Source organism: Hylobates moloch, unplaced genomic scaffold (genome assembly GCF_009828535.3).
Source record: "Hylobates moloch isolate HMO894 unplaced genomic scaffold, HMol_V3 SCAFFOLD_3, whole genome shotgun sequence".
NCBI lineage: Eukaryota > Metazoa > Chordata > Mammalia > Primates > Hylobatidae > Hylobates > Hylobates moloch.
This window is the reverse complement of record NW_026652278.1, coordinates 36,276,734-36,291,434: the sequence shown is the minus strand read 5'-3', so window position 1 is coordinate 36,291,434 and position 14,701 is coordinate 36,276,734. Positions and strand designations below refer to the sequence as shown.

The 14,701-nt window shown below is 51.6% G+C and overlaps 1 protein-coding gene across 1 annotated transcript in view; it reads right to left on the bottom strand.

The window, feature by feature from the left end:
* The window catches only part of RRP12 (ribosomal RNA processing 12 homolog), a 47,773-nt gene that overhangs the window by 22,338 nt on the left and 10,734 nt on the right, over window positions 1–14,701 (bottom strand). Inside the window, exons 5-15 of the mRNA XM_032135286.2 lie at window positions 12,663–12,768; window positions 12,347–12,463; window positions 10,396–10,534; window positions 10,158–10,285; window positions 7,791–7,889; window positions 7,060–7,151; window positions 3,868–3,979; window positions 3,537–3,634; window positions 2,476–2,590; window positions 1,310–1,452; window positions 975–1,096 (exon numbers count right to left, since the gene is read on the bottom strand). Of these exons, the coding sequence (XP_031991177.1) occupies window positions 975–1,096; window positions 1,310–1,452; window positions 2,476–2,590; window positions 3,537–3,634; window positions 3,868–3,979; window positions 7,060–7,151; window positions 7,791–7,889; window positions 10,158–10,285; window positions 10,396–10,534; window positions 12,347–12,463; window positions 12,663–12,768 (1,271 nt within the window). The remainder of the gene's footprint in view (window positions 1–974; window positions 1,097–1,309; window positions 1,453–2,475; window positions 2,591–3,536; window positions 3,635–3,867; window positions 3,980–7,059; window positions 7,152–7,790; window positions 7,890–10,157; window positions 10,286–10,395; window positions 10,535–12,346; window positions 12,464–12,662; window positions 12,769–14,701) is intronic.

Here is a 14,701-nt window from a genome sequence, read left to right as displayed (position 1 = left end):
GATGACACAGCCCCTACACACCTGGGCTATGTGGTGTAGTCTATTGCTCCTAGGCTACAAACCTGGACGGCATGTTGCTGTACTGAGTGCTGCAACTGTAATACATTGCTAAGTATGTGTATATCTAAACACACGTAAACATTGAAAAAGTACAGTAAAATACGGTATTATCATCTTATGAGACCACCATCATTGAAATGTCATGTGGCGTGTGACTGTGTATGTGTACATACATATATACTCATATATATAAATACACCTGGCTGGGCGCAGTGGCTCACATCTGTAATCCCAGCACTTTGGGAGGCCGAGGCAGGCAGATCACTGAGGTCAGAAGTTCGAGACCAGTCTGGCTGCCATGGCAAAACTCTGTCACTACTAAAAATACAAAAATTAGCCAAGTGCAGTGGTGGGTGCCTGTAGTCCCAGCTACTCGGGAGGCTGAGGCAGGAGAATCATTTTAACCTGGAAGGCGGAGGTTGCAGTGAGCCGAGATTGCACCACTGCACTCCAGCCTGGGCAACGAGCAAAACTCCATCTCAAAAAATAATAACAATAAAATAAATAAATAAATAAATACACCTAGAAGTATATAAAAGTATATATACATATAAACAAACATATCACAAATTTTTACAAAATCGATCTCAAGGGCTTGCATGAGGAAGAAGGGGCACAGGTGTTCTCTGTGATCCAAAGGGGAAGAACAAGGCCCAGTTGGGGCAGCTCCATGTGGAGGCAGCTCCTGTCTCACAGGGCAAGCTCTGCCACAGGGAGGGCCGCCTGGCCTCGCCTTGGAGCAGCAGGGAGGGAGATAGGCACTCGAGCACTGGCTGGTCACCTGCTTGGCAGAGGGATGTTGCCAAATGTCTTGAAGGCTGGGTGTGTGGGACTCAGCACCCTTCCCAATCCCTTCTGTGGACGCTCCAGGACTGTGGGGAGCCTCAGGTTACACATAGGCAAAGGTCTCCTACCTTTGTTCTTCAGGGTGTTAGCCAGGGGCAAGAAGTAGGTGGTGAAAAAACCAAGTCGCGTTTCCTGAACATGGTCTCGGATGACAGGCAGCAGCCAGCTCCGTGGGAAATCCAGAGTCTCCCTGGGAGGAGAATGGGAAGAACCCAGTGAGGATGAGGCAACAGCCCTGAGGGCAGTGCATAGTGTACTGAGCCCAGGACAGAGCGAGACCTCTTTTGGCCCCTCCTGCTGAGCCCTGCACTGACACAGAGTTTAGCCCACAGCAGCGGACATCCTTTCCAGGGGAGAGAACAAGCCTGGGGCCTGTCAGCAAGCCAGCCAGGGCCACACTTACTCAGAGCCATCGATTTCCAAAGGCACAGCCTGCAGCACCACCTCAGGTCCCATACTGGTCACCGCAGCCCCCACTGCCTGGTCGAGAGCCGCCGTGTGGGGGAAATGAGGGGAGAGGCGCAGGTCACACAGGGACTGGAGGCACTGGAGCAGAGATGAGCGACCACACATCAAGACATGCTCGAAAGCAGGGACCCATGATAAGACCCCGCTGAAGGATGAGGCCGGAATTCTGGGCCTGGGTTCAACGCTACACCAGAGGGTACAGACTGAGAACCCAATTAACCACTGGTGACTGTAAATCCCAGGGCCCAGGATTTTACAAAATTCTGTTACATTTAACGACATGCAAAAATTAGGAAATTTCACACACAAATGTAGATTTCCAATTTATCTTCGAAAATGGAACAAATTTATCTTCTCTGCATGCAACAATTAGCAAATCAGCAGGTGCTGAGGAGACAGATCTGCACCCTTGGGTTCACCATGGCCACAGCCCTCCCCCAGCCACACTTTCATGGCCCTGCCTGGCTTCTTCTATAAAGCCAAATTGGTCAACCTAATCTATCAGGGCTCAGGTCAGGCCTCTTGACAGAGACCCTGTCCTCCCACCAGGGTTTCTTTTTTCCAGCAATGGGAGGGACTCAGTGAGGAAGGCCCCACGAGGCCAGGAGCTGCTGTCTCTGCTGATGCAGGACCAGTCTGGGTGCTGTCCTCAGGCCCCCACTCTCTCCTGGACTAAGGTCTGCTCAGGATCCCTGAGTGATCCCTGATCGTTAAATGGTTAACCCTGGACTGCAGGAACCTCCCTGGGACCTAGGGCTGTTTAGAACATCAATGCTATACTCATTATAGGAAACTTAGATAATTAAAATTTAAAAGATAAGGGGTGGGGGTAAGGGAGAGCAAACAGATTCCCTAAGTTTCAAAATCAGCAACTCCAGCAAAGACTAGTGAGCAGGTGGGGGAACTCCCATCCTTTTTCCTGCCCCTCCCTTGTTGGCCCAGTCACCTTCCAGGGGATACTGCATGGGGCACCTGCTATGGCCCTGTCAGGGTGGGGTGGGGAGCAGAGTGCAGAGATAACAGAGACACATGCCCTCCAGGAGCCCACAGTCCAAGGGCCAGCACCACTTCCTGCCCTGGCCCCAGCCACTCCCCACTCACCTTCCTCATCACAGGGTGGGCCTGCCTCCCACATGCCTCGAAGAAGACACACAGCAGCTGCAACACGGAGCTCCAGGCCGCATGGAATTTGTACGTCAGGCCCTCCTCCACTGCCCTGCCAAGGGGGTGGCACAGTCAGGGCCACGGTCATGCCACCCTGTGCCCCCCACCAGAGAAAGTCAATGGCCAGCACCCTGAGCTACAGATGCTAGCTGGCCAGCAAGAATGGGGCCCCAGGAGAGACAAGTGAAGAGAACTAATATTTGTGACATGCCCACACTCCCTATGTTAAGAGTTTAATTTAGATAATGCTAGTGCTTAAAGAAAAATCGATGAGGTAGTTATCTGACCCACCTTCAGATGGGGAAACCTCTAGGAAACCAAGAGGTGAGGTGTAGCTAAAACGTGACAGGCGCTCAAGTCCACGGTAGCTGCTCTGGCAGATGTTCAGTAAGCAGCCTGCAATCCCGTAAAGCACTGCCACTGCATGCCTGGCCCACAGTAGGTGGACAGTGGAGCATTCGTATTATACAGAACTTTCCTCAGCCGGGCGCGGTGGCTCAAGCCTGTAATCCCAGCACTTTGGGAGGCCGAGGCGGGCGGATCACGAGGTCAGGAGATCGAGATCATCCTGGCTAACACGGTGAAACCCCATCTCTACTAAAAATACAAAAATTAGCCGGGCGTAGTGGCAGGCGCCTGTAGTCCCAGCTACTCGGGAGGCTGAGGCAGGAGAATGGCATGAACCCGGGAGGCGGAGCTTGCAGTGAGCCAAGATTGCACCACTGCACTCCAGCCTGGGCGACAGAGACTGCGTCTCAAAAAAAAAAAAAAAAAAAAATTAGTGAGGCGTGTTGGTGGGCACCTGTAATCCCAGCTACTTGGGAGGCTGAGGCAGAAGAATCGCTTAAACCTGGGAGGCGGAGCTTGCAGTGAGCCGAGATTGCGCCACTGCACTCCAGCCTGGGCAACAGAGCCAGATTCCGTCTCAGAAGAAAAAAAAAAAGAACTTTCCTCAAGGTACCACCATCCCTTCCTTAACGTGGACCCCATATCCTCACCTGAACATCTTGGCAACGGATTGGGCAGGGCCTGAGGCCGAGGAGGTCACGGAGCCAATGTCAGCCATGTGGGGAGCCACGCATTCCTTCAGGATCTCCTGCAAAGAGAGGCCACAGGTTTCTGGGCCCAAGGCAGCCCCCCAGGACCACTCTCCCCTCCCAGGCAACAGCTTCCTGGGAGTCTGAGAAAGCTTCGAAGAAACCTATCTCCCATTCTGAGAGCGGCCTCTCTGGGCCCAAGCTGGTGGTAGCCTGGGGCCAGTGCTGGGAAAGACAGGGCAGCCCGCAGAACCCCCTAAGCTCTCTGCTTCCTCAGCTAAAGTTGCAGTACCTTGAGGCTCTGCGTAGCAGCGGTCACCACTTGTGAGTGTGGGGAAAGGAGGCAGGTCACCGCAGTTCCAAAAAAGCGAGGGAGGTGGCCTAGCCCCAGGTCCCACTGCAACCTGTCAAGACAAAAGGTTTCTGTGGGGCCTGGCCCTGAGCCCTGGGGACCAGGGCAACCAGGGCTCAGGGATGAGATGGCCCAGCTCGGAAAACAATCACAAACCCACTGATCTGCAGGGCTCCATAGGGCCCTTCTGGTGGGTGGTTTTTAAAAAGGCACTATCGTTCAAGTAATAACTACATGTGGTAAAAAGGTGTAAAATGAAGGGCATGCCTTCCCTAACTCGCCCTTCTGGCCTGACCCTTATATGCACCTCCCAGGGGAAAATCAAGGTTAAGTTTCTTAAATACCCTTCCAGAAGTTCTAAAACGCACAAACATAAAAACAGTAACTTCTGCCAACTTTTTTTTTTTTTTTTTTTGCAGTGGTACAATCATAGCTCACAGAGTCTCAAACTCCTGGGCTCAAGCGATCCTCCCACCTCAGCCTCCTCAGTAGCTGGGGCTACAGGCACATGCCACCATGCTCAGCTAATCTTTTTATTTTTGTAGAGACAGGATCTCACTGTGTTTCCCAGGCTAGTCTTGACCTTCTGGCCTCAAGTGATCCTCCTGCCTTGGCCTCCCAAAGTCCTGTGATTACAGGTGTGAGCCACTGCACCTGGCCTGGTAGCATTTATATAACTCTTATCATATACCAACCACTGATATAACATACACTCATTTAAACCCTGTAACAACTAATGAGATAAATTCTATTATTTTTCCATTTTATAGATGAGGAAAGACACAGAGAAGTCAAATAACTTGCCCAAGGCCACCCAGCTTGGTAATGGGGTCACGATTCACACTCTTAGCATGTGGTTCCAGAGTATACATAGAGAAACAATCACACCATACCTGCTATTCTACGTCTTGCTTTTTCCCAATATATCTTGGAGTTCTTTCCCTATAAGTGCACATACGACCACTTTGATTGTTTCTATTTTTTTTTTTTTTTTTTTGAGATAGGGTCTCACCCTGTCACCCAGGCTGGAGTGCAGTGGTGCGATCTCAGCTCACTGTAACCTCTACCTCGCAGGTTCAAGCAATTCTCATGCCTCAGCCTCCCAAGTAGCTGGGATTACAGGTGTGCACCACCACACTCGGATGATTTTTGTATTTTTAGTGAAGATGGGGTTTCGCCATTTTGGCCAGGCTAGTCTCAAACTCCTGGCCTCAAGTGATCTGCCCACCTCGGTCTCCTAAAGTGCTGGTTGTAAGTGTGAGCCACTGTGCCAGGCCCACTTTGATTGTTTCTAATGGCTTCACCTGAGGAGAGCTGAGTACCTCCTCAGGGTCTCTGTCCTGGCTGTTGAGGTTACAGGGTCCTCAGGGTCTCCGTCCAGGCTGCCAAGGTTGTGGGTCCTCAGGGTCAGACCCTGAGTACTTCATTGTTTATATTTCGCCCCTCCGTGGGACATTTAGCTTGCTTCCAGTTTTTATGCGTTACCTACAGTGCGATGATAAGCATCGTGGGACGCACACTGGGGCCTAACTGTGGGTATGCTCCTGCGGGATGAAGCCCGAGAAGAGGTGAATGGGGTGATTTTGCCATTTTTGGACACCTCTCAGTAAAGGCAGTTTGGTGCAGGAAAAAGAACGTGGGCTGGGCAGACCTGGGCCAGAGACCTGGCCTTACTCATCAGGGGCTATGTGACTAGCTAACTCACAGAGCCTTGGTTTCTGGCTTATAAATTGGGGCTAAACCCTTCCTCATGGGGTTGCTGTGATTAGTGAAAGGAAACACAGATGAACAGTGTTTGGCACACACCTGGGTGACAGCAGGCCGCCTGGGTGAGAGCAGGCCGTGGGAACCCTTCAGCTGTGAAGACAAACCCAGCAAAACAGAGCCACGAGGCCTAAAAGACCCTTGCCTCCCTCCATGCAAGTCACCAACTGGTTACTGTATACTCAATTTCTTCTCAGCCTTATTCCAGAAAAGTGGAATTACTATTAAGTGGCCAAGCCCGAATCCTGAAAGTATGCAGATACAAAGCAGAAAGTCGGTTCACGGGACTACGGAACCTAGAGAAGGGAGCTGCCAGTCCACGCGAGAGTGGAGTGGAGCCGCAGAAAGGATATCCCACGGCCAGGAAACCGAGTGCACAGGAAGACACAGCCAGGGAGCGGCAAGAGGCAGGGTGAAACTCAGGCCTCAACCTGGGACGCAGGGCTTGCAGCCCACCTTGCTGCTCCTCACGGCTGGCTGGCAAACGCTCTGGCAGGAATCAGACCCTGTTAGAACGAGCTGCGCTGTCCTACCCCGTGCCCCACAAAAACAAGAGCTGCTCTGTAGCTCACTTGACACGGAGATGCCGTCAGGCCCCGGGAGGCTGAACAGCCTCTCCAGCCTCCAGCTCATGTCCCCTCCACCTCTGGCAGCCAGGACTGAAGCCCTGAGCACCCCCAACCTCAGCAGCCAGGAGGGAGGCCCTGAGCACCCCAAACCTTGGCAGCCAGGACAGAGGTCCTAAAGACTCCCCCAACCTTGGCAGCCAGGATGGTGGCACTGAGGACCCCCAACTTCGGCAGCCTGGACGGAGGCCCTAAGGATCCCCCCACCTCAGCAGCCTGGACAGAGGCCCTGAGAACTCTGCAACCTCAGCAGCCAGGACGGAGGCCCTAAGTACTCCCAACCTCGGCAGCCTGGATGGAGACCCTGAGGACCCCCCACCTCAGCAGCCAGGACGGAGACCCTGAGGACCCCGGAACCTCAGCAGTCAGGACAGAGACCCTGAGGACCCCCAACCTCAGCAGCCAGGACGGAGGCCCTGAGCACCCCCAACCTCAGCAGCCAGGACGGAGGTCCTGAGGACCCCACAATCTCAGCAGCCAGGATGGAAACCCTGAGGACCCCCCATCTTGGCAGCCTGGACAGAGGCCCTAAGGACCCTTCCCAACCTTGGCAGCCAGGACAAAGGCCCTGAGGACCCCCCACCTCGGCAGCCTGGACACACGCCCTGAGGACCCCCCCAACCTTGGAAGCCAGGACGAAGGCCCTGAGGACCCCCCACCTCAGCAGCCTGGACACAGGCCCTGAGCATCCCCACCTTGGCAGCCTGGACAGAGGCCCTAAGCACCCCTCCTTCATCCGTACCTCACCAGGTTGATGTGGGCTTTCTCCATCACCTTAAGCCAGGCTAGCAGGGGCTGTAAATCATTCTCACTGGGAACATAGTCATACAGGGCCTAAAAGTGGGAATAAGCAAGTGACTGAGCATGTAGGGTCTGCAATAGCCCAGTGATGATGACCCCTTCCCATCCTGGCACCAGCAAAGTCCTGGGGACAGTGCTTGTGACCCTGGCACTCACAGCCCCCTTGGCTTTCCCAGCTCCTGCCTTTCCTTTCTCCACGAAACCCTCCCAGCTCTAATTCTTTGGGAAAACAGCCCCTAGGAGCAGCGGAGTATCATGGGTCACACACCCCTTTGTGAGTCTGACAAAAGACAGAGGACTTCTTTGAAAAAAAAAAAAAAGTACATTTTGCTAACAATTTGGGGAATCTGATCCCCCCTCCCAAAATCCATCCACAGACCTCTAAGGCCGAGAGCCCTGCTCAAGGTATCTATGAGCACCACGAGACCATGCTGAAAGAGCTCATTAAAGTTAACTAGGTCAAGGGTCAAGGTCCCAGCTCCTGGGGACACTGATGTGAATTTGATGGCTGGACTCCAATCTTCCTTCCCCTTCTACTGGCCTCTTCCACTAGGACAACCCAGCCCAGCCAACCTCACTCTGCAGACAAGGCGCAGGGCCAGTGCCCCCAGCACAGCCTCCCAAGGCACCACCCCCCACCCAATGCCCCCACATCCCACCAACAGGCCTCACCGTGATGATCTGGGCATTGAGCTCTGCCGACAGGGTGCTCAGGCCAGGCCTGGCGTGGAAGAGGCTGTGAAAGGCCTGCATGGCACAGGCTGTCACCAGCTGGAGGGGGACACACAGGCTTAGAAAGGAACTACAAAGCCCACAGCTGGCCCTGGACCCCTCAACATTCCACTCCACCCGTGTGCTAGGGAGTTGAGGGCCCCCTGAACCTCACACATGCCCCCCACACAGAGACAACCTGAGGACTGCCACCTTAGTAAGACATAGAAGCCACTGAAAAAGCTTTAAATGACTTAAGCAAAGATAGAAACATTAACAAAATGGTTTTAACATAACAGCCAAAAAAGCAGGCTATAAACGGCCTGCATGCTATAATTACAGCTGTATTTTTTTTTTTTTTTTTGAGACAGAATCTTGCTCTGTTGCCAGATACGGGGTGAGACCAATACAGGTGCATGCCACCATGCCTGGCCAATTTTTTAATTTTTATAAAGACAGAGTCTTGTCTCACTATGTTGCCCAAGCTGGTCTCAAATTCCTTGCCTCCTGCCTTAGCCTCTCAAGTGCTAAGGTTACAGGTGTGAGCCACCGCACCTGGCCTTTACACGTTTTATCATGTATATTTGTTTATGCAAAGAGAAAATGTCTGAAAGGATACCCAGAAAGTTATTTGCATTGTCTACCTTAGGAAACAGGATTTGGAGGAAAGGAGATTTTTACTTTATACATTTCTGAATTGTTTTTCCCTTTTAAACAATGATCATATTATTTATATTTTACAATTTTAAAAATATGTATGTAAATAAACACTACAAGAGAATACACAAGGCCGGGCGCAGAGGCTCACGTCTGTAATCCCAGCACTTTGGGAGGCCGAAGTGGGCAGATCACGAGGTCAGGAGATTAAGACCATCCTGGCTAACACGGTGAAACCCCATGTCTACTAAAAATACAAAAAAGTAGTCAGGTATGGTGGCGGGCGCCTGTAGTCCCAGATACTCGAGAGGCTGAGGCAGAAGAATGGAGTGAACCCGGGAGGCGGAGTTTGCAGTGAGCCGAGACTGCGCCACTGCACTCCAGCCTGGGCGACAGAGAAAGACTCCATCACAAAAAAACAAACAAAAAAAAGAGAATACATAGTGAGTTGGTGGGGGTATCTGTGGGGGATTGGTTCCAGGACCCCCCAGGGACATAGAGATCTACCAATGCTCAAGTCTCTATATTAAATGGTGTAGTATTTGCATATAACCTACACGCATCCTCCCATATACTTTAAATCACCTGGATTACTTATAATACGTAATACAATATAAATGCCACGTAAATAGTTGCTACACTCTGTTGTCTAGGGAATAACGACAAGGAAAAACACTGTACATGTTCAGTACAGAAGCTACCAACCATTTTCTTCTTCCTGAATATTTTCTTTTTCTTTCTTTCCTCTTTTTTCTTTTTTTTTGTTTTGTTTTCTTTTTTTGGACACAGGGTTCTTGCTCTGTTGCCCAAGCTGGAGTGCAGTGGCATGACCACGGCTCACTACAGCCTCAACCTCCTGGGCTCAAGCAATCCTCCCACTTCCACCTCCCAAGCAGCTGAGACTATAGGTGCGTGCAGCCATGCCCAGTTTCCAAATATTTTCCATCCAAGGTTGGTTGAATTTATGGCTATGGGACCCACACATACAAAGAGCTGAATGTCAAAAGATTTACAGAATTGTGCTAGAAATGGTAGAAATACAGGAAATCATTTTTCATGTGTCTTTAAAGCTGCTAAAAAAAAATTGGGCCGGGTGCGGTGGGTCACGCCTGTAATCCCAGAACTTTGGGAGGCTGAGGCAGGCAGATCACCTGAGGTTGGGAGTTCAAGACCAGACTGACCAACATGGAGAAACCCCATCTCTACTAAAAATACAAAAAATTAGCCGGGCGTGGTGGTGTATGCCTGTAATCCCAGCTACTTGGGAGCTGAGGCAGAACAATCGCTTGAACCCAGGAGCCAGAGGTTGCAGTGAGCCAAGATTGCGCCATTCCACTCCAGCCTGGGCAACAAGAGCAAAACTCCGTCTCAAAAAAAAAAAAAAAAAATTGGTATAGGGTACATAGAGCTGGTGCAGAAGGAGGGTTTACCAGCCCACTACGGATCCACCCTGACTCTAACCTGATCTCTGAGGTCAGCTTCCATCTGGAAGGGGACTCTGATATGGCCTGGCCTAGCCAAACACCACAGATTAATGTAGTGCTGTTGGTTTTAGCTTAAGAACACAGTTAGGGAGGGAGACCTCAGGCCCTGCATTTTGACTGACCAGCGAGTTCCCCAAATGCCACCACTACGGACCCCCCTTCCTCCAGCTCTTGGGCCTGAGCTCACCACATGGCTCAAGGTCATGACCCTGAGGAGAGTCTCACTGCAGCTCTTCACCAGGCCTTCCGGGAAGCAGGGCAGCAGGTCCTTCAGCAGCGTCAGCATGTGCAGCATGGTGGTGGCCTCCTTAGAGCCTGATATACAGAAGGGGAATTGAGACACCAGCCCCCGCCCTGCAGCAGGCTCTGTCCTGCTCTGCCAGCCACTGCCTCCCATCCACCTGCCCTCCATTTGGCTTCCCCACCTCCAGACTTCTCAATCTCCTGGATGCAGAACTTGGCAGTGGAAATGGCAGCAGGATGATGGGCAGGGGCCTTTTCACCAAACATGAATTCACTGCCCTTGAGGACTGAGCATACTCCATGCTGGGCAGCCTTCCGGATCTGAGGGGCAAGGAGAGCAGGGGACAAGGCCAGATCAGCGTTCCACCAGCATCTTGGGTGTCCGGCACAAGCACCAACCAATTAGCTTTGGCTGAAATACAGATCCAATGATGATCTGACTACTATAGATCCAGTGCTACATCAGGGCCTTCATGTGTACAGAATCCTGAGCTGTGAAGCAAGACAAACCTTGGTTCAAATCCCTGCTCTACAACTAACTCACCAAATGGCCTTAAGCAAGCCCAACTACTTAATTTCCGAGTTTCAATATCATCTTTAAAACAGGGGTTTCCTCATTCACTTAATCATCCGGCAAACACTGTGTGTCCACCAAGCCAGGCACTGTTCTAGGTCCTGGCAAACTGGCAGTGAACAGCAGGCAACTCACCTTCCAGCTGGGAGGCAGAAAACAAACAAATACATAACAGAAGGTTAAAAAGTACTTTGCAGATAATCAAGCAGGGGCTGCTACTTTTTGTTGTTGTTGTTGTTGTTTGTTTGTTTGAGACAGAGTCTTGCTCTGTAGCCCAGGCTGGAGTGCAGTGGCGCGATCTCGGCTCACTGCAAGCTCCGCCTCCCGGGTTCACGCCATTCTCCTGCCTCAGCCTCCTGAGTAGCTGGGACTACAGACGCCCGCCACCACATCCGGCTAATTTTTTGTATTTTTAGTAAAGACGGGGTTTCACTGTGTTAGCCAGGATGGTCTCGATCTCCTGACCTCGTGATCCGCCTGCCTCGGCCTCCCAAAGTGCTGGGATTACAGGTGTGAGACACCGCGCCTGGCCAAGGGGCTACTTTGTATACAGTGGTCAGGAAAGTGTCACCGCAGTGAAGTGCCACTGCAGCGAGAGCTGAAGGTGAGGAAAAGATCATGTGAGCACCGAGGGGAGGGGACATGAGACCATCTTGGCTGATGGTGCTTAGCACTGGGAGTGATTACATGACTGTTATCGTTACCACCTCCTGCCCTAAATTTCCACAGGAAACAGTGGGGAACTATCACTTACCAAGCACCTGCGTGAGCCAGGAGGTGCACCAGGCCTGTGGGGAACACTGGAGTCTCCCCACAACTCTGTAGCAACGTTGGTGTGATTATCTCTATTTCTTTTTTTTTTCTTTTGAGATGGAGTCTTGTTCTGTTGCCCAGGCTGGAGTGCAGTGGTGCAATCTTGTCTCACTGCCACCTCTGCCTCCTGGGTTCAAGCGATTCTCCTGCCTCAGCCTCCCGAGTAGCTGGGATTACAAGCACCCACCACCACAGCTGGCTAATTTTTATATTTTGAGTAGAGTCGAGGTTTCACTATGTTGGCCAGGCTGGTTTCAAACTCCTGACCTCAAATGATCCTCCCACTTTGGCCTCCCAAAGTGCTGGGATTACAGGCGTGAGCCACCACACTCAGCCGATTATCTCTATTTCATAGTCAGGAAGTTGAAGCTCAGAGAGATTAAGTAACTTGCCCAAGGTCACACCTCGAGCAGTGAATTCAGGATCCAACTCAGGTCTGTGTGACTCCCCCAACTATGCCACCCTCCCTGCCAAGGTAAACAGACATACGGGGAGAGTCCACGTCAACAGGGCAATGGCTGACGAGGCACCAGAGACTCAGATAGGGCTGACAGGGAACAGCCTCCTGCAGGAGGAAGAGCCGCCCTGCCTTCTGCATCTAAACGCATGGTGCCTCAGAGGCAGAAAGCAGAAGTCAGTACTCAGGGCAAGCTCCCCAGTGCCACTCAGCTAGCCAAGTCTGCGCTGCACTGGGCCGAGTGGTGGCTGTCCCCGTGCCCCATTTTCTAGGGATCTAGTAGTCTCACCTTGGGCTTGGGATGCACCGTGAAGCTCAGCAGCCCACGGTACACCTGAAGGGTCACGGGGTAGCCCCAGGCCTCCAGGTCTTGCTTCCGCAGAAGGGTGGCCAGGCAGGAAAGGACCTGGAAGAAAGTCAGAGTCCCTCAGTGCCACCAGCCTCGGCCAGGAGGGAAAAGAGCCCAGGTTCTCACTGACTCCAGAAAATCCCATCTGCGTGAGGTCCCCAGGGTGCCTAAACCCCTCTCAGGGAACATCCAAGCATCACCAAATCAGACAGGCTCTAGGAGTCGCCAGATGAGAAACTAAATCCCAGACACTAACCCATCGGAGGACAGAGGTTGAGCCGCTGCTGGCCTGAGCTGACATGATATCCATGAAGGCTTTGGAGGTATCAGAGAACTTCTTAATGAGCACAGGGCTGGGAACACTGTGGGAAAGAACAGAGACGGTCACCCCAGAGGGTCCCTGAAGAGCAGCTGGTGTAGCCCCTCATGGTACTAAGGAGGACAGGGCAAGGGGCGCTGGTGGCACAGTCACTCAGCAAGTGAGAAACAAAGTCAGAACAGGCGCCCACCTTATCAGCCAGCTCAGTGTGCTTTCCACCCGGGATCCCTGCCTCCCTCACCTTCCCACTACCCACTCCTAAACTCACACCAATCCTGTCTCCACCTCCCCTGGCAGTTCACATCTCCAGAAAGCCCGGCGCCAACAACTCCTTCCCTCCCTTCTGCCACTCACTGCTCCAGGAATGCCCCTCCTGGGGGCCAACACTCACACTCCCTGGTATAATGACCCAAGTCACCCAGGGCCTTATGTTGTAGAATGCCACCTGATACACAAGTATCTTTTAAATTGTATTTTAAAATTTCTGGCCAGGCACGGTGGCTCACGCCTGTAATCCCAGCACTATGGGAGGCCAAGGTGGGCAGATCACCTGAGGTCGGGAGTTTGAGACCAGCCTGACAAACACGGAGAAACCCTGTATCTACTAAAAATACAAAATTAGCTGGGCGTGATGGCGCATGCCTGTAATCCCAGCTACTTGGGAGGCCAAGGCAGGAGAATCACTTGAACCCGGGAGGTGGAGGGTGTGGTGAGCTGAGATTGCGCCATTGCACTCCAGCCTGGGCAACAAGAGCGAAACTCTGTCTCAAAAATAAATAAATAAACAAACAAATTTCTAATTGTGGTAAAATACACATAAGATAAAACATCATTTTGGCTGGACGCAGTGGCTCATGCCTGTAATCCCAGCAGTTTGGGAGGCCGAGGCGGGAGAATCATGAGGTCAGGAGATTGAGACCATCCTGGCTAACACGGTGAAACCCCGTCTCTACTAAAAATACAAAAAGTTAACCAGGTGTGGTGGCAGGTGCCTGTAGTCCCAGCTACTTGAGAGACTGAGGCAGGAGAATGGCATGAACCTGGGAGGCGGAGGTGCAGTGAGAGGAGATGGCACCACTGCACTCCAGCCTGGGTAACAGAGTGAGACTCTGTCTCAAAAAAAAAAATTTCATTTCAATGATTTTTTTAGGTATACCATTCAGTACTGTTAAGTATATTCATGTTGTGGGTTTTTTTTTTTTTTTTTTTGGAGTCACCCAAGCTGGAGTGTAGTGGCACAATTAGGTTCACTGCAACCTCTACCTCCCAAGTAGTTGGGACTACAGGTGCATGCCACCACGCCTAGATCATTTTTGTATTTTTTTTGTAGAGACAAGGTTTTGCCATGTTGCCCAAGCTGGTTTTGAACTCCTGGGCTCAACAGTTCACCTCCCTCAGCCTCCCAAAGTGCTGGGATTATAGGTGTGTGTCACCGCACCCAGCCAAGAATACTCACATTGTTGTGCAACCAATCTCAAGAACTTTTTCATCTTAAAGAATCAAGGTTTTTTTTTACTTTATTGTTTATTTATTTATTTATTTATTTATTGAGATGGAGTCTCACTCTGTTGCCCAGGCTGGACTGCAGTGGCTTGATCTTGGCTCACTGCAACCTCCACATCCTGTGTTCAAGTGATTCTCCTGCCTCAGCCTCCCAAGTAGCTGGGATTACAGGCATGCACCAACACACCTGGCTAATTTTGTATTTTTAGTAGAGATCGGGTTTCACCATGTTGGCCAGGCTGGTCTTGAACTCCTGGCCACAAGCAATCCTCCTGCCTCAGCCTCCAAAAGTGCTGAGATTACAGGTATGAGCCACTGAGCCTGGCCATTACTTTTAATTTTTATTACTCGAGGCCGGGCGCGGTGGCTCACGCTTGTAATCCCAGCACTTTGGGAGGCCGAGGCGGGTGGATCACGAGGTCAGGAGATCGAGACCACGGTGAAACCCCGACTCTACTAAAAATACAAAAAAA